Genomic DNA, 18,308 nt, shown 5'->3' with positions numbered 1-18,308 from the left:
CTAAATAACATGGAGGATCTAAAGACTTTATTCAAAGGATAATACTCATGTTTAGAGACCAAATCAATTTATTAAATTTGTTGTTAAAAAGTAAGACTATTCCAAGAGAGTAGCATCATCCAACAGGACAGATCGAATAAGAAAAAAGCATAGACTCACTGTTTCCTTTAGAGATAAATGGGTCATGTATCTTTTTTCACGTGCCTTGAGATCGTGCTTTTGTCACTGTTAAACTTGTCTGTCTTTTTATAGTTTACTAAAAGAGTAAGCTGTAATATTCTTGAGCAACATAGACACCAGTCGCAATCAGACAAAAGATTTCTCATCCTTCTCTCCAAACCCTGCAAGGTAGCTTCAACATTTAAAATGGGTATTGCTTTAATACATGACACTATTGTAAAGTGAGAAACATGCTATTTTATTGTTATTTATAATGAACTTCTCTAGCTTGGTTTATTGGATTCAATTATTTTTTTTAGTAGTGATTTTGACAAAAGAGACTGCCGTATTATTGATTGCACGAGGTCTGAAGTATCAGCTATTTTGGTATTAAGAAATGTATTTTCTTTTTAATGATTACAAAGGTTTAAGTTCAAAAGAGAACAAAGTGATTCCTTTAGAATTCAATATATGTAATTGTATCATTAATTCCCTTTGAGCAATCATATTGGTTATATAATAAAAGGGAAAAAAAAAAAAAAAAAAAAAAAAAAAAAAGAAAGGTTTGTTAGCATATAATCTTGGTAAAAAGTACATTATTGATATAGAGTCAAACGAGAATTATCAACACTCCTTTTGTATGGCACAACTACTTCTTTTAGGATTAGTTTATTGCATGACTACAGAGCGTAATTGATCTTCACCATAGATACTAACAATAATAGTAAATACTGAAAGTAATAAAGTCAAAACTCTTTATCTGAGACAGAAAGATGTTGTGATATACAACACTCTACTCCTCTTGTTATCAAAGCCCATCCTATCAAAAAAGAAAGCACTATACAAACAACATTTCTCTTTATTCTTCTTCACTATCTTCTTCATCTCTCTTTCTTTTTCCTATCAAGCTTTTTTCATTTTCGGCTTCCATGACTTGTTTTCTAACAAAAGTAAATGTCTTGGGGGCAGCAGATAGGATTTCCATATTGCTGTCTTTACTGACTCCCTTTTTATATCCCAAAGTACGTCTGTGTTCATATCCCGGAAAATCTTCAGGGTAAAAAGGTCTCGTTCCTTTTGAAGCCAACAGTCCGCTCACTTTTGCTAAGCTTTTCACTGCCCACAGGTTGTAAGGTTTACATGTCTTTAACGTAATCTGTATTTCCCCTTCTGCTGTCAACAAAGGCGCGGCAGCTTCAAAAAATCCATTCAAAAGCTTTTGGTTTGCAATCACATTTCTGTCCTGATCCTTAATGCCAGCACCTATAGACTACTTGTCGGTATATTCCAAACACACTTCTTGTCTTTACTTGTTACCTGCATGAGGAAAGTTGAATATGATTTTTGTATACTTGTTTTTTTTTATCTCTTTTGAAAACTTGGTTGCATCCACCTCAAACATAACTGTCGCTCCAAATTCACGTATCAACTCGACGTTTTCTTTAGCTTCTTCGTACTTTTCATACAGTACTTCCTCACTATCATAACAAGTCGCAATCATCCCTTCAGCTCCTCCGCTCAGGTAATTCTCTGCAAGCGAACGTGCAAACGAGAAATTACCTTCACCCACCAGCAGTAGTTTATCTTCCAAGTTGATATCAGGTCGTTGTCGTCGTGTGGTTGTGTTCTTTACTTGATTCTTTTTGGCCTTTTCTAAATTCGTCACTTGTGCATCTGCTTTTCTTGCCTGTTCTTTTCTTTTTTCTGCCTTGGAAAGTACTCGGGTGAGCACATTGGCCAACTTTTTCTTTTTGAGTTTGCCCATGAAAAAAAATAAAAAATAAAAGGAGTGACAAAAAAGATGGCATAAAAGCATGTACAAGCCACTGAACGTGTTGATCAAAATGCATGGATACATACACTATTTATTTATTGAATAGCAAACCTTACTAAAGAAGGAGGGGAGTTTATTATCTATATATTATAAATTAACAATAACTGGATATGTCTGTACAGGGGAATTTGAGAAGAAAAGGTTTAGAAGCACATGAATTTACTCTTTTTATTCATCAATTCCTCCATACGATCCTCAAGGATCCTCCTAGCCTTTTCAGCTTTTTCTCTTAATTCTTTTTGCTTTTCTAGCTCTTCTTCTAATTGTTTACGCCCTACGAGGGATTCCTCTGAAAATGACTTTTGCTGTGTTTGGAATTGCGTTACTTGCGTACGCAGGTTTTGAATTTCCATTGTATACGCCTGCTTTTCACGGTTCAGTGAATCCAACTGTTTTTTAGCTTCTTTGATAGACGACTCGGATCGAGTGAGTTGAGATTCAAGCTTACTGATAACTTCCTGGTGAGCCTTGATATCAGTCTCTGCATGTTGTGCTTTACGTTGCAAGGATCGAACCAGCTTGTCATAGTGTTCGGGTGTGAAATTGGACGAGTTGGTCGCATTCATGATTTCACTGAAACTTGTCGAGGCTGCTGAATTCTGTCTGTAAAGGGATGTCGGGCTGGCAGATAAGCTGTAAGACTGAGCAGTGGGTGATTCGGGTTCATGGATCGAATCATCAAAGGATGGAGATGAAGGGACAGAGACGGGAAGTGAAGGCAGAGGAGTAGGAATAGGAGGAAGAGGGTTAGATGGAGGTGCGGTCAAAGGTGGTAAACTATTGGAGGCAACAATCGGTCGACCATTTCTAAGTGATGATGAAAGCCTTGGTGAGACCACCTCTGATCTTGAAGAAAGAGTTGAAATTCGTTTTGCTTCTTCCTCTGCCGCCAGACTGTCACCCAGTGTGCTTGAAATTGGACGATAATTACCTGATTTGGACAGTCTAGCGATGTTTGTACTTGAAATGTCTCTCTGTAATTTGTATGTGGCTGCGCCATTACCAGCAGAAGGAGGAGACGACACGCGAGGTGTATGGGGTGGCGAGGTAAAATGTGCCAAGTCTTCGTTCTGTGAAACTAAATTTCCTATAACCATGCTGTTTCTAGGCACGATTTGTTCCATTTCTTTTTCAAGTCGTTCATTAGCTGCAGTAAGCTTCATTAGCTCTAGCTCTAAGTTCTTAGTTTCGAGTGTCAGTTGACTGCGTTGTAAAACAAGTTGAGCTTCAAGACTTTCGTTCAGTTTGACCAGCTGTGTATTGTCTTCTTGTAACTGCGTTATACGTTCGATAAGCTCTTCCTGTGTAGCATCTGCAGGTATAGTTTCAGTCGAATGACCTGATTTGTGGTTGATTTTTAGATTGTTAAGTCCGTTTTCATACTCGGATAGCACCTTTTCGGTTTTATCTTCTTCCTCTTGGGACTTTTGACGCTCTAAAGCATCTGACAGTTGCTGTTGTGCTTCGCGAAGAGAAGCTTCTAGAGTTTGAAGGTTAAGATGCTTGTGTTGGTTCTCTTTATGAGCAGCATGTAGTTCTTCCTTTAACTTTTCCATTTGAGCTTTCCACATATCGTCTTCCTTTTTCTTTACTTCTTGAAGCTTAGTAAGCTTGCCTTCCAATTCTGAAATCATTCCAGAAGCGTCTTGAGCTGAAACTAACGCACGCTCCATCTTTAGTGAATTTTCCAGCTCAGCAATAGTCTTGACAAGAGCCTCATTTTGCGTCAACTGAGCCTGTAATGCTAACTCAAGCTTGTCTAGCTCGGCCTTCCTTTCAATATCTGCCATTTGATTGTCTTTAATTTGCTGCTCCAATTCACAAACTCTCCCTTTAAGATCTTCAAGCTGCTGCAACTCCTCATCCCTTTTAGCCACATCTTGCTCTAAACATTCGGACTTTTTGATCTGCTCATCAAGCTTATCTTTAGTCTCTTTCAACTCGGTTACTAAGCTTTTCACCGTTTCATCTCCTTGAGAGGCGCGATGTATTACTTGCTCAAGGGTCTGAGAAAGCTTCTCCTTCTCAGCAGACAACAGACTTAACGTGCGTCGCTTTTCTTCAATCTCCTCTTCACGCACTCTATAATGCTGCTTGATATCTTTTAACGTTTCTATGGTCTTTTCAGATTTTGCTTCTTGCATTCGCAGTGTGCTTTCCATGAAATACATGACGCGTTCAAGTTGCTTCTTCTCCACGCCCATACCAGAAACATCTTTGATCATTGCACTCAACTGCTTCTGCATATCAGCAGCAGCTTTTGTCTTTGTTTCGTTATCTGATTGAAGGCGCTCAATCGACACATTACACTTGTCCAACTGTTCACGAAGCGACTTCACAAGGTGATCCATCTCTCCAAGTTTGGATTCCAAGCCTTGTATGATCGCGTCTTGCTTTTCCTCAACAAGCTGCAGCGCATGAAGGTCTAGCTTGAATCTCTCCAATTCTTCTAAACGCTGGCATAATGTGATTTGTGAGCTACGTTCTTGTGCTCGAAGTTGTTCTTGAAGCCTTTGGCATTCCTCATGTGATTTTTGCATTTCAAACGAATGGGATTCAGAGGATTTGTGTAGCTTTTCGATGGCGTCTTTTAGTAACTGGTTACGTTCTTGCTCCTCAGTGAACTGAGCTTGGTATTGAGAACATTGCTCCTTCAAGTGAGTCAAGGCATCTTGCATTTTATCGATTTCTTCAATATGTGCTTCTTGCAATTCAGTCAGCTCCTTCTTTAGCTCTTCAATCTCGCTCAATCGCAGTTCCAAGAGCTCAATTTTGGCTTGCTTTTCATTCACAATCATCATGAGCTCAGAGATTTTCTCCAGGCTGGAATGATCAACATTGAGCTCTGATTGGATAGCTTGGTCTACTGCTTCCATAGGCTTAGGCTGTTGTTGGCTCATCTTGAGTTTCTCCAATTCTTGTTCGACTTCACGACACCTTAACTCTGACTCTTCAAGTTTCTTTGCAACAGCGCGTGCCTGCTCTTTATCCAAGTCTTCGAATTCGACAGATGCCAGCTTTTCTTGTAACTGTAATCTCTCTGCCTCGGATTCTAATAATCGAGCTTCAAGATCATTCATGTACATTTCCGTTTCTTGATCGAGCTTTTTAAATGTGGAGACCCTTTCACGCAGCTCTTCCAGCATTTGCTGATCTCTCATGGACGTGTTCTCGGACGCCTCCAATCGAGCTTTCAATTCACTACAGCATCCTTCCGAAGTCCGCTCACGTTCGATAGCCAACAACAGCTTCTTTTTGAGTTCATCCAACGCCTTGATTTCACTTGCCTGCAAGGATTCATATTCAGTAATCTTCAACTGCTGCTCAGCCAAAGCTTGGTCCGAGTGGGAAAGAGCAGCCCGGGTCATGGCCAATTGAGATTCTAACTTGGAAATGGACGTCTCGTACTCCTTAATGACAGGTTCAACCAGATGTTGGAATTCTGTATCGGAAGGTCTCTTTTGAAGTTGACTCTCGACAAGCAGGTTGCGTTCCCTGGTCACGGTCAGTTCATTTTGTAACTCCTCGATTTGACGCTTAAGATCTGCTACGACTAGGTTTGTGTCTGCAGACGGTTCAAAGTATTCACAATTTTCAGGCACAGTGATGGTTGTTGTTGCTGATGAAGAAGGATAGATGGACGAGTGGCGCTCGATTGTACAAGAGGAAGAGGTGGAAGGAGAAAGCAGTCCACGCGGAGGAGTAAGACTTGATGAAGTTGAAGTTGAAGAGGAAGGTGAGTTTCTATTTTTGAGACATCTTATTTCTGTTTTCAATTTGGAGATAATATGACGAAGTTGATCTACATTATCGTTTGTCATCCATTCCTCTATTTCGTTACGCTCTGCCTTGTTCTTGATGTTGCGTGCTCGATAAGCGTACTTGATTGTATTGGCTGTCTCTGTGAGATCAATCTCTGCTGAACTAACACAGGCAATCATGAGTGTAGAAGCGTTACCACCCAGTGAATCTTGCAAAAGTCGTGTTAATTTAGAGTCACGGTATGGGATATGTGTTGGCTTTTTGGAAGGATCCGATAAGGCAGAAATGACATTCCCCAAGGCCAGTAAACCGGCATTGATGTTGATGCCTTCCTTGCGACGTTCACCTTCTGCAGCTGTTCTCTTGAGTCTCTCGGAGCCTGCGAGATCGACAAAGTGGAATTTGGATTGAGTCACCATCCATTCGCCTTGTTCTTCCATTTCCTCTGGTTTGGACTGTTTCTCCATCTGCCCCACCAGAGCCTTTACATTCAATGTACTATGTCGATGACTGAGCCCCCTTTGTGGTGGTTGCTTTGCAACTGGAAGCGGTAACTCCTTTTTACTGTTGTTAGTAGGAACCCACTTTTCTTGCTTTAAAGTGACGGAAAAGATGGCGTGAGATCGGGATGATTTGGCGTTCATGTCGGTTGATCCTGTAGCTCGATTTTCTGTTCCTATTTGCAGATATCTGCATATCAAAGAGTTTTGTTAGTAAGAAAAATATACAAAAAATAGGGGGGGGGGAAACAACTCACTTTAGCACATCTTCGGTACTCGACACAGGTACTTCTTTTAAACCAGTCCAAATAATATTTCCTTTGGTATCTTCTCTGATGGATACAGGAGCACGCTCAGAAGGTGGTGCTGGATTTAATAGGTCAACAAGTTCTTCATTGTATATCTCAATAAACGAAACCAATATTGTATAACGAGTTGATTTATCATTTGTTGAGATGCTTGCATTAGAAGCACGTCGTGAAATAGGTATCATCATGGAGACAGGCCTCAACTTCACGTTGGTAGAGAATGATTTCGCTGGTGCCCTGAGATTGGATGTTGCCGTGAAAGCATTTGCGGATGTAAAAGATCTTTTTGGTATAGTTGTTTTTTGAGTATTGTACAGTTTTTGAAATAATGCTGACATGGCTCGAGGGATAATGCCTTCTTGCTCAGTGTTTGACTGATTATCTATGGTTGTTCCCATTGTATATGTTTTTCCAGATGATGTTTGTCCCTACCATAATCTTAGCTGATTTTTTCCCTTTTTATGATAAATGCTAGACTTACATAAGCCAGTATAGTGACATTAAAGCCTGCAAGAAGAATTTGAAGTCAGACAAGATGATTAAACTTGCTTTTTTTTTATACCATCAATGAATCTGTCAACAAAATCTGAAGCGATTGTATTAAAAACCTGTTCCTGTGTACTGGAAGCATCTAAAACGTGATCAAACACATATGATTTTTGATGTGGGGCGATGACTATTGAATTTTCGTGTACTTTCAGAACATCTGAATCGGTTGAGTGTGAAAACCGTGGTTGAGATTTATCTTTTTCAGTCAAAGGTCGTATTCGTAATGCTTAAAAGATTTAATCAAATTATGCTATGTTTTTGAATGTTTATTAATTTGCTTACCAACTTGAACTGAATTTGTATTCATATTATTGTTTATTATTTGTGTCATTAAGTTTGCATAAAATATTTTAAAAATTAAATTAGATGAAAAAGAGAGAGAAAAAAGCGTAATATGATATTCCTGGTCTGCTTTTTTTTTTCTTTAGTTTTTTTTTGGGTTGTTATATATTTTGTGTAAGAGGAGTTTTGTTATAGGGAGGTTAGGTGGGAGAACAAAAAAAAAAGATCCAAGGGGAAATAAAGTTGTGAGTGGCTGCTATGTCAAATAATAAGGTTATAAAGGAATGTAAAATATTATATGATTTAGTAAGAAAAAAAAAAGTATTAAAGGTTCACATTAAAGAAACAGAATACATTTTATTAAGAACTGATATATTTATATCTAATCATTTTACTTGTTACACTCGTTTGCTCTGTTAAGAAATGAAGCCTCTATTTTGTTTTCCGGTAAAGGTAAATGTGTTACGAATTGAAAGGCTTAACGCAGCACAGACAATTAAAACAATTAATGAAATATAAAAAAAAAAGAATCTTATTGTATTTTAAGCAGCTAAAAAATAAAAATAAAAAATGCTTAAATGACAATGGCACAATAATAATAAAATAAACCTATCGTCCTTTTTTTGTAAATTATGCCTATTGTCTTTTTAAAGATAGCTTAATTTAATAAACTTAAGCATTTTCTTAATGTTTATAAAAGACTAGTAGATTTCTTTGTGTAATGTTAAATTTATGTAAAACTGATACAAAAAGAAGCTTTTAAAACGTTTCCTAAAAATATATTGTTTTCTTATCTGTGTTATGCTTGTGAGAGAATAACATGAAAATGAATTTAAAAGTGTTCTTAATAGTACTTGTTCACTTGGCTTTATCTGTCTTTTCATGATTTATGTTGTCACTAAAATATTTTTTACATTGACACTTGTGTGTGTGGCAAATAAAAGAAAAAGAGGGGAAAGAGAAGGGACGAGATTTTTATAACAACAAGGTTGCACACGGAAAAAGAGCGAAATAAACGTGGATTTTTAAAGAAAATCCTAATGTTAAAATAAAGTATAGCTCCCCCTCTCTCTTTTTTTTTTACATAAAAGTAAGTTTATATAAAAAAAGTATATGCACTCCTGTTTTGCCACGGCAAATGTCAAATTTAAATTTACCAACTTTCTACATTTGACATAGAAAACTCCTTTTCAAAATTCTTATTTTAAAAAAGGAAATCCCAGCATGTCCTTTTAATATTGTAAACTGTCATATTGACTCCACCTTTAGATTAAAGGCTTGTCACAGCTACTAAAAAAAAAAAAAGAACACGATCCATGTCGTTAGTGTTTTATAGGAAAATAGGTTTGAGTGTCTCACATACGCCAAACATCAACCCCTACTTTAGTATTCACTCTTAGAGACTTGAAGGAAAGCGATTTATTTATACACTTCAGCAAATCGGTCAACTGGGAAATGCTTTGCTTATTATGTAAGAATAAAAGTTTAAACAGCATAGAATTAGCTGGTGGTGACATTACAGATTCAGTAATCCTTTCTTTAGTGGCCAATACTCTTGGCCTAGTTGTCACTCTAAGGGACATACCCTTGTTTTACACGTACTGTTAAATGAGAAAGCTACCAGTCAAAATGATGATGGATTATGACAATAATATTCAAGGTTTTGCCTTTAGTCTCATAAAGCATATATTCTAAGGAATCTCATCCTCTTCAAACAAGTCAAACTGTCCGTATATACCAAGAAATTGGCGTTTACCATGAAAATATAAAAACATCAGCGATAAGAGTAAAGCGCAAAGAATACACTGAATAAAAAAAAAAGAAAAAAAAAAAGAGAGAGAGAGAAGAATAACTACTAAAAAACTTCACTAGCAACTACCTGCAAATTAATCTGTAGAAAATAAAAGTGCGTTGTACAAGATTTTCTTTACAGTGTGAAACAACCAATCAGAAATTATGATTGCTAGGAAATATGTTATGCCTTCATTCTTCAAACAAAATATATAAATAGATGAATCTGTATACATATACTTTCTTTTTTAATTACAAAAGAAGTGGCTGTGTAAGTATACCTTATAAAAAGACTGGATATTGGTTGTTGTATTCATACACTTTGCTTTTTTTTTTATATTTCTATCTCAGCTGGCTTCTTTTTTTTTTTTCTTCTTCTTTCTCCCTTTCTTTTCCTCTCCTTTCCCTCTCCTTTTTTTTTGTAGACAATCAAGAAACATGACTCATCAAGATCTTCAACAAATATTATATCCGCAGCTTTCTGCAAGAACCTTTGACATGCCAAGTACTGATGAAGGAATAGATGACACCGATGAACTTAATGAGACACCTATAGTACCAGCAACAACAGAAACAACAATAAGAGTAACAAGGCCTCACCCTCCGATAGATTTTGTATTATCAAGACCGCTCTCTTCAGAAAAAGAACTATTGGATCTTGCATTTAGGTAATGAAGAAGGGATAATTGTGTACACAGCAGTAATAATAGAAAGTATAGACCTGCTGCATTAAATACCCGTGTAACATGTCGTATTCAACGTTGTAGAGATGGTTTAGATAAATTATACCCTCAATACCGTTTATGCATTGAGCATCTTATTACTGGAGAAGAAAAAATGGTGATGATTGCTAGAAAGAAAAGAAAGAGCAACACATCTTATTATACGATCACTGGTGTCTATCGTGAAACTGAGCACGGACCTGAAGAACACGTTGAATTAGGCAAAGTCAGGTAGAGTGAAAGAGAGCAGAGTCATGTAGTATGGACTTACATAAGAAAAAGATCAAATTTTTTAGGAACTACCTTTGTCATTTATTCTCATGGCAGAAATCCTTTAAAACGAGAAATGGCAGGAAAAAAGAAGGATTTACCTGTTCGAGAAGAGCTTGGGGCAGTTCTTTATGTGAGTCATTTTGCATCTATTAAGTTTTTCTTTACTAATCTGTGAATAAGGATCCAAATATTCTTGGATTTAAAGGACCTAGAAAGATGACAATATTAATGCATACACTTACAAGAGATGGAAGACGTCCAGAATTTAGACCAACAAAAGAATCAGAAATGTTACTATCCAAGTATAGAGAGGGTGGCGCTCGTGATTTACTGGTACTTCATAATAAGAGCCCACAGTGGAACGAAGGTAAAAGCATATATTATGTTTTTATCATACTTTTATTGATCTTTCGGATAGAAACGCAATCCTTTGTACTTAATTTTAATGGAAGAGTTACTCAAGCCTCTGTCAAGAACTTTCAGATTGTTCACGATAATGACTGTAAGACATACCTACTTTATATTTAACAGTATAAACTCACACATATGTATATATAGTGGATTACATTGTGATGCAATTTGGTCGAGTTGAAAGAGATTATTTCACAATGGATTTTAAATATCCTATGTGTTTGTTACAAGCATTTTCAATTGCTTTAACTTCATTTGATGCTAAACTTGCTTGTGAATAAAAAATTATGATACCAAAAGAATTATTTTTATTATCATCAGTATTGAAGTAGGGAAGAACGGAAAAGCCTAATAAGGTCTTTTGTATGTTGCCCAATTAGGAAAATCCTGTTACTGTTCATGGTTGTTTAACATGTCAAACCACATAAATAACAATGCCTTTTCTTCCCTCCCCCTTTTTCTCTTTTTCTTTTGTTACAATTTGCTAATAAAATGCAACAGAATAGAAGTGAAAGAAGAGCTATCCACAGAGCAGAAACCAAACGACTCAAAAAGGAAGTAAAAAAATTAGCAAAGAATGGAACAAACTCGAATCAATTCAATTCAAAGAAATCTCAAAAGATATCTCCTCTGATGGTATGCAAAAAAAGCGAAGAAAATATAGTTATTCCTCCTTCAAGGTCTGCAGACATCTTTACTATTACTCCTGAATGCGTCGATAGCTCGCAAGATGTCTGCTCTTTCATGGACCCTAAACAAGATGTGGATACTCCTATTACACCCGTACAGTACGAATTCCTAGACTGCACAACACAACTTATAGAAGGAGTTGAGGGTATTGAGAATTCCAGCAAAATCGATTATGTATCAACAGAAGAAAATAAAAAACAGACGGATATGGTTAATGAAAGCTTTCAAGGCCTCGTTCTCTTAGCAAGCCCCTTTGATTCCTTTATACATGACCAACAATCGTCTTTGGGGAATGCGTTTTTGGACAAGAGCCCAATTCTACTAGAGCGTATGACAATGGATAAAACACAAGACTTAGACATTATAAACAAATTGAACGACCATGACAGTATCCACACAGATCAATTTGAACATGATGACAATGTTATCCAAACCGTAAAAAGCACTCCTCAAGCTTCCCATGCGCTTCAACCAACTGTTGAGCTCTCATCACAAATAAGTTCTGCCTTATTTGAATCAGAAACTTCGGACGTCATTACTAGCATTACCAATAGTGGTAGTTCCGAAGAAGTCCAAAACGCTTATTTGTCGCTCAGAAAAGATGAGACGAAACAAACAGACGACGAAACTCTCTGTGGGAAAGGAGACGCAGATCCAACAAGTCTAAAACTTGAGGAGAAAGAAGCACAGGAAGTCGATCTTTGTGCATTGTCTTATACATCGACAGAAAGGATAATTCGAGCCTTTCCCTCTATTTACCCTTCACAATCTACCGTATCATCGAATTTGGATAAAAAGAGAAAGAATGTTTTCTCTCGCGTATTTAGAAAAGAATCAAAAGAGGCAAGTTGTTTTCTTTTCCCCTAAACAGCAAGCATATCATTTTAACAATCAATTATAGACTAATAAGAAATCAAGTCCTGTTACAGTAACAGAGGAGAAAAAGAAGAGCAGAAAATCATGGAAAATTTGGAAAAAGCTTTAATTGTATAAAAAAATAAAAAGTTCTTTGATTTTGGGGGAATACAAATATAAGGCTCCCTTTGTTGATTCAATACACATACGAAGTCTCTATTGTGTACCAAATAAAGTAATGTAGCACATTAAACTATGGCAAACTTAAGTTACGGCCAATCGTCACAGTTGTTAGCACTAATGTTTTCTTTTTTTTTAAAAAAAAGAAAGAAAGAAAGAAAGCTTTGATATAATACTTTTTCTCTTAAATATCCTATATTGATCAAAGTTGAGTAAAAAAGGCAATACTTCTTGTGCAGTAAGTGATAGATGTATTGTTTTGACTTCTTTTATAAACAAACACATAACTGTGGCGGGAAATATAGAACTTATCATTACTTGAAGTCAAAAAGAAGCCTTTAAGTCAATACAGGCCCATATTGAATTGCATGAGTTTATTAAGTAAGTCAAGGCAGGCAAACAAACATGCTAAATAAGTATATTTGGACCAGGTTTGCTTTTGAAACTTATTATTTGCTTAAATAAATATGTCACATTTTACAAGTAATCAGTAAGAGTAACCACATTGCTTTTTCTTCATATCAATGTTCAACCAAATGGCATTATAGTTTACTACAGCTGTATATTTGGCTGAGATTAAGAATAACGATTTATCTAATGCGATCAAGATTATTCATAAGCTTTATTCATTGTGTTGGATAAACTTTGCATCAGCAATATACCATATCAATGGAGATTTATAAGTTTTCCAGCCTTTTCAGGATTGAAATATTTTAAGAAAGAATAGCCGGGTTTGGCTGCTAAGCAAAAGAAATGCCAGGAAAAATGCGCCTTGGCCCTGAATCAGAGATTATCTTGGCAAAAACAAACTCAAAGTAAAAAAACAGAAAATAAACATACTTTTAAAGCTATACAAGTATTTTATCACTAGTATCTTTATCAATAAAACAATAATTTCATTACTCGCGGTGCATTCCGGTTGCCTTTGATCAAGTATTTATTGTAAAAGAATCTTAAGTGTGTAACGTGATACATGTTTTGATATAATATAAATCTTATAACTTTTCTTTTAATCTTTTTTGTTACAGCTGTCAATAATCATATAAAAAAAAAGATGTCTGATGGATATGGCTCTGTTAATACTCGAGACGAAGAAGTTCCTTTAATTGCGGATCAACTTTCAGAAAATGAGCCTTTTTTTCAAAAAGCAAAGCGTATACTTCATCTTCATAGACATCGTGTAGTTGCATTTTGGATCGTTATTATTACTATAACTGCTGTGTTGACCCTCTCGTTTCGCTTTTTTCTGGAAAAAGGAGCAAGTGATAATGAACAAGATGTTTTATTAAAAGATATGTGTGTCTCTGACCGTAGCTGGTTTGTTGCTCTAATGCTTTCTATTTTCCTTGGACCTTTTGGTAAGTTTTTTATATATCAGTTTATTTACATTGTTTATTCACAATCTCTATAAAAAAAGGTATTGATCGTTTTTACTTGGGCTACATTCTCCTAGGCATGCTCAAATTTCTTACAGCAGGCCTCGGCGGTATCTGGTGGACTATTGATGCTGTACTTATTGCGTTAAATGTACTGAATGACCATCCTTTTGGTTGTCATCTTCACTAAAGAATATAACAAGATAATTCAGATATATTCTTTCCATTTTATATTTATAATTATTTAATAAAGAAAAAGAGTGCTTGAATCTCTTTCTGCTGTATCCATTTACAAGAATCACTAATATTAGCTGTACTGCCTCATACATGATTATCTTTTTTTATGTATACTTTTGGCAGTATGTAAAGCATTACTTAATATCATTCTATACTAATATAATAAAAGTTTTCGTGTAATCAATTTTTACCAGCAGTATTGTTAATTAAGGCTAGTTTGCTAATACTCTTTGTAAAGGCTTTCTATCAGTTTAAAAAAAAATTAATACTAGTAACACTCTAAAGACCTAGCTTCATTTGATGATTCTGTCTGTCTTATAACCCTATATACATAAGAAGAAGCGATACAATTGCTATATACATCACTAATTGAGCCTTTTGCTGCTATTCAATCAAATTTGATATTCCTCTTCCCTTTGACAGCCCAAAGAGCAAACTGCAAGTGTGGCTGTATGAAGGCAGAAACAAACCATGAACTGTTATAAATGTATAGCTTAAATAAGCATTTGTCGTTTTATTGAAAGTCATATTGATAGATAAACTTGTATATTTAAGGGATATCGTCAGAACAGTAAACTTGCACAAGTAGCCTATCAATTGACCCATGGATGACTTATTACAATACCTAACCCAACGGCGGTGCTTATTATTTCATACGTTCTATATTTACTTACAAACAAAAGCGCAACAATGAATTTCACAACAATATCATGAAAATGGTATATAATTTTGAAATAATTGAACTTAAATGCAGATAAAAGCACCTGTTAACTGATTGCGAAAAGCACTTGACCGATTAGAAAAAAAAAACCTAAGCATCCATTCAATGTAACTCACTTACCTTATACATCAGTGAAAAACACATGAACAACTGAATTATAAAGCAACGATAGCTTATCCTCATATAAACTTTGCTAATGTAAAACTCCCAAAAATATCAGTATCATAATGATCGAAAATTGACTTGTTTCCTGGTAAATATGTTTTACAAACATTCAGTAATGTACATTATTAATTTACACTCTTGTAAATAAATTCATAATCATTGGTATTATAATACATCTTGGATAGTATACGTATAAAGCTATGTAAATAGTAAGTAATGGGTACGTTATATTTAACATTACTATATTGTTAATCAGTGCATAAAGTTATATATTAATTGTTTATTTAGCAAGAACTGCGGATTATCTTAAATTACTCCTCCTGTTTTGTTTGGGAGCACTAATGATCGCCAAGACTTTCCAAAAAAGATGAGCACAATAATAATGACATAATTTATGGCTGATTTATTTAAGGTATGTACAAAGAGGAAGGATTTTCTTACAATAGCGTTAATGTTACAGAACCGTTAATTTTAGCTTTTAAGTTTATCTCTGCATCCAAATTAAGATCTAGTCTCAGCTTAAGGGCTCGTCTATCATTTTCACTGTCATCCATGGCTAAATCAGGAGGAGAACGTAGCCTTGCAGAATTTCGCTTTAATATTTCAGCTTGATGTTTTGCCATTGATATCTGCGGATCTGAAGGCTCAGTGATTTTCTTTTTACTTTTTTTCGTATATGCTGATTTCCTTTTCTCTTTCTTTGGCATGATATTTTCCATATTAAAAATAGTAGTGTAAAAAAAAGAAGTAATTAAAAAAAGAAATAACAAAAAATGATCACAGTGATCTAATGCTTATTTTGTGTAACTTCCAAAAATGGTAGAGACTAACCATTCTAAATAGAAATTTTACAATCTCCGAGTTTTAGGTTTGCCATAATAACAAAAAAAAAACCATAAACATACTTCTTCAAGCTACGTAATACACAAATCATTGATTTCAATTAGTAATATAAACCAAATGGATCCGAAAAATTTTCATTAGTATCACAGAAACAAAAATGTCTTCAGAAGAAAAACAACAAGCTCAAAACAATGAACCAAAAGAAAACAGTAACAATAATCAGCAGCAGCAAGAAGCGCAAAACGAAGAACAAGATAAAAGTTACAAACAGCAACAGAGTAATGAGCAAAATAAACTTCATGAAGGGTCCAGAAATCAAGAGGAGCAAGGGAAATCAAACTCTGAGGACGAAAATAATGATCAAGATTCAGAAAGTGATGATAATGACAGCAATGAATCAGAGGACGGCGAACATAGCGATGGTAATTATGATGATGAAACAGAATCGGAAACTGATGAAGATGCATCAGAAGAAGAACTAAGCCCTGAACAGCTTCAAAAATTAAAACGCAAAAAAGGTCAAGACGGAGACCTTGTTAAGAATACAACCAATACCGTAGGCAAAGCTGTTGAAGGAGGAGAAGCCGAAGATAATAACAAACCTCTCAGCCTTCGCCTTGATCTTAACTTGGACGTTGAAATTGAATTGAAGGCTCGAGTTCATGGCGATGTCACTTTGGCCCTTTTACGATAATCGTGTAAATTTTAATAAACCATGAATCATTCAACAAAAACACACGCGTCAATTTTAATTTGTATTTATTTTGTTACTTCTTTATTAAACCCTTATTTATTTTCTGAAAAAAATATAATGTAATACAAATATAAGACCAAACCGTTCAATTATACATAGGAAAAAAAAATTTATTAGAAAGTAAAAACTGGTTAATAAAGAAATTAAGCTATCAGCGCTAAAGTAACATCACCATGAACACGAGCCTTCAAAGTAATTTCAACATCTAAATTAAGGTCCAAGCGTAAACTCAAAGGATGTTCAGAACCTCCACCGCCTCCATCTTTCTGTTGCTGTTGTTCACCCCGGCCTGACACTGCTTGCCCTTGATCAGAGCCTTTTGCTATGTCAAGTGCTTCATCTTGTTTCTTTGAAGATCTTTTCTTTTTCTTAGAACCTTTTTTTTCTTTAGATGACTTTTTTTGAGGAGAAGGTTCTGGTTTGTTTTCACTTTCGGATTCTTCAGTTGTATCCTCTTGTTGCTTAGGAATATTATCTTGCTTTTCCTCTTCTCGAGTAGGTGGCATATTGTGTTTGGTGTTTATTTGTTAATAGAAAAAAAAGGAAAAATAGTAGTTATTTTTCTTTTCTTATAAAATCTTTCTGATTTGAAATAAAATAAATGACAAAAAAATGACCGCATTAAAGTTACCAAAAACTCTATAAAAACATATCTCAATAAGTGTTTGTGAAGCAAATTACACAACAAGGTTAATTATAAATATTTATTACATCATATTGTGTTGTTGTATTTCTAAAATATCCAAAAAAGTAATTCAAGCCAAGTATATTTTAGAGTGAAATTCCCTAAACTGATTTTTTCCTTTCTTCACTTGTTTTTACTACTGTTATTATTATATATCGTTTAAGAGTATGCCAGAGCCTCAAACACAACAACAAACCAAAGAAAACGTAAAACCGAGCAGTAATACGTCTGATAAACAAGCATTAGAAAAACATCAAACTCAACAAGAGCAAGGGCAAATGCAAGAACAAAATAGCAGCAGCAACAAGAAGGGCAAAATGCCAAGTCTTCGTCTCGACCTGAACATAGATGCTGAAATCCAGCTAAAAGCAAAGGCGAGGGGTGATATTACATTGACCTTACTACAATAACCATCCTATTCTAATTAGTAACCTTATGTTTCATTCATTTTCTGTACAATAATAATAAAGAAGACTTGCTTCTGTAAATACTGTGCGTAACGTTTTATTAAGCAAATCGAAGTTTAATTTTAATGCATACGAATTACTAAGGTAATATCTTTTTTTGTAGCATCCATTTTTAAAACTATGTCACCTTTTTCACTATTACCTAGTCAAAATTAATTGCTTTCTGGTTTTTGTTCCTTTTTGGTAGCATTTTTATTCTTTGAAGCTTCTTCAGGCAATTCAGACGTAGAGAATGGGTCTGCTTTCGTCATGTTTCTAGTTAAGAGCTCAAGAGAGCAGTTAATATCATTCCACTGTCTGTTTATTCTTGATTGCTCTTGGGATTTTTTGCGCTTCCTTTATTGTTTTTTATTAGTTCGTCTGTAGTATCCTTATTTTGCACTTCAAGCTTATAAATCTTTTGCAGCAATCCCATTATATTTTATAATTGTGTTCATAACAACATTCATATCTTGGATGCTCTCCAAATTTGTACATATTGTCTCTTCAATTATACTTTTTGTGTCATTCCTTATGCTCTTGATATCCTACTGCTCATCATTATCTGTTTTGTTCTTTTTTTTAGTGGATTTTTAGACATTATGCTGTCAATAGATTTTCCAAGATCCTGGTCTGTACTGTTTTTATTAGGTTCTTTGATAAATTTTTCATGTCTTTCTCAGTTCTATACGAAAGCATCTCTTTTTAATATATTTACAAATATAAAGAAGTAGAAAAGGATCAAAAAAGCGCTAATAAATTAGT

General features: G+C 35.1%; 8 protein-coding genes across 8 annotated transcripts; 5 read left to right on the top strand and 3 right to left on the bottom strand.

Moving 5' to 3' along the window:
* Positions 1–1,018: 1,018 nt before the first annotated feature.
* On the bottom strand, positions 1,019–1,924 carry RO3G_09556 (uncharacterized protein; the record flags this gene model as incomplete). The annotated part of the gene is made up of 2 exons (XM_067664141.1): positions 1,019–1,422; positions 1,477–1,924. The coding sequence occupies 2 exons, from the start codon at positions 1,922–1,924 to the stop codon at positions 1,019–1,021; spliced, it is 852 nt and encodes a 283-aa protein (XP_067520242.1).
* A 163-nt stretch (positions 1,925–2,087) lies between these two features.
* On the bottom strand, positions 2,088–7,419 carry RO3G_09555 (uncharacterized protein; the record flags this gene model as incomplete). The annotated part of the gene is made up of 6 exons (XM_067664140.1): positions 2,088–2,107; positions 2,157–6,445; positions 6,513–6,991; positions 7,045–7,070; positions 7,126–7,338; positions 7,395–7,419. 6 exons carry the CDS (start codon positions 7,417–7,419, stop codon positions 2,088–2,090), a joined length of 5,052 nt encoding a protein of 1,683 aa, XP_067520241.1.
* Positions 7,420–9,623: 2,204 nt separating this feature from the next.
* On the top strand, positions 9,624–10,142 carry RO3G_09554 (uncharacterized protein; the record flags this gene model as incomplete). Its single annotated transcript, XM_067664139.1, has 2 exons — positions 9,624–9,853; positions 9,905–10,142. The coding sequence occupies 2 exons, from the start codon at positions 9,624–9,626 to the stop codon at positions 10,140–10,142; spliced, it is 468 nt and encodes a 155-aa protein (XP_067520240.1).
* Positions 10,143–10,468: 326 nt separating this feature from the next.
* Positions 10,469–10,872, top strand: RO3G_09553 (uncharacterized protein; the record flags this gene model as incomplete). Its single annotated transcript, XM_067664138.1, has 3 exons — positions 10,469–10,547; positions 10,599–10,682; positions 10,739–10,872. 3 exons carry the CDS (start codon positions 10,469–10,471, stop codon positions 10,870–10,872), a joined length of 297 nt encoding a protein of 98 aa, XP_067520239.1.
* Positions 10,873–11,083: 211 nt separating this feature from the next.
* RO3G_09552 (uncharacterized protein) lies at positions 11,084–12,148 on the top strand (the record flags this gene model as incomplete). Its single annotated transcript, XM_067664137.1, has 1 exon — positions 11,084–12,148. The coding sequence occupies one exon, from the start codon at positions 11,084–11,086 to the stop codon at positions 12,146–12,148; it is 1,065 nt and encodes a 354-aa protein (XP_067520238.1).
* Positions 12,149–13,370: 1,222 nt separating this feature from the next.
* Positions 13,371–13,882, top strand: RO3G_09551 (uncharacterized protein; the record flags this gene model as incomplete). The annotated part of the gene is made up of 2 exons (XM_067664136.1): positions 13,371–13,674; positions 13,791–13,882. The coding sequence occupies 2 exons, from the start codon at positions 13,371–13,373 to the stop codon at positions 13,880–13,882; spliced, it is 396 nt and encodes a 131-aa protein (XP_067520237.1).
* A 1,933-nt stretch (positions 13,883–15,815) lies between these two features.
* On the top strand, positions 15,816–16,352 carry RO3G_09550 (uncharacterized protein; the record flags this gene model as incomplete). The annotated part of the gene is made up of 1 exon (XM_067664135.1): positions 15,816–16,352. The coding sequence occupies one exon, from the start codon at positions 15,816–15,818 to the stop codon at positions 16,350–16,352; it is 537 nt and encodes a 178-aa protein (XP_067520236.1).
* A 203-nt stretch (positions 16,353–16,555) lies between these two features.
* Positions 16,556–16,918, bottom strand: RO3G_09549 (uncharacterized protein; the record flags this gene model as incomplete). The annotated part of the gene is made up of 1 exon (XM_067664134.1): positions 16,556–16,918. The coding sequence occupies one exon, from the start codon at positions 16,916–16,918 to the stop codon at positions 16,556–16,558; it is 363 nt and encodes a 120-aa protein (XP_067520235.1).
* Between the last annotated feature and the right edge of the window lie 1,390 nt (positions 16,919–18,308).

The sequence above is a fragment of the Rhizopus delemar genome, genomic scaffold (assembly GCF_000149305.1).
Source record: "Rhizopus delemar RA 99-880 supercont3.7 genomic scaffold, whole genome shotgun sequence".
Classification (NCBI taxonomy): domain Eukaryota; kingdom Fungi; phylum Mucoromycota; class Mucoromycetes; order Mucorales; family Rhizopodaceae; genus Rhizopus; species Rhizopus delemar.
The sequence above is the reverse complement of the archived record's forward strand: the minus strand, read 5'-3'. Positions and strand labels throughout refer to the sequence as shown.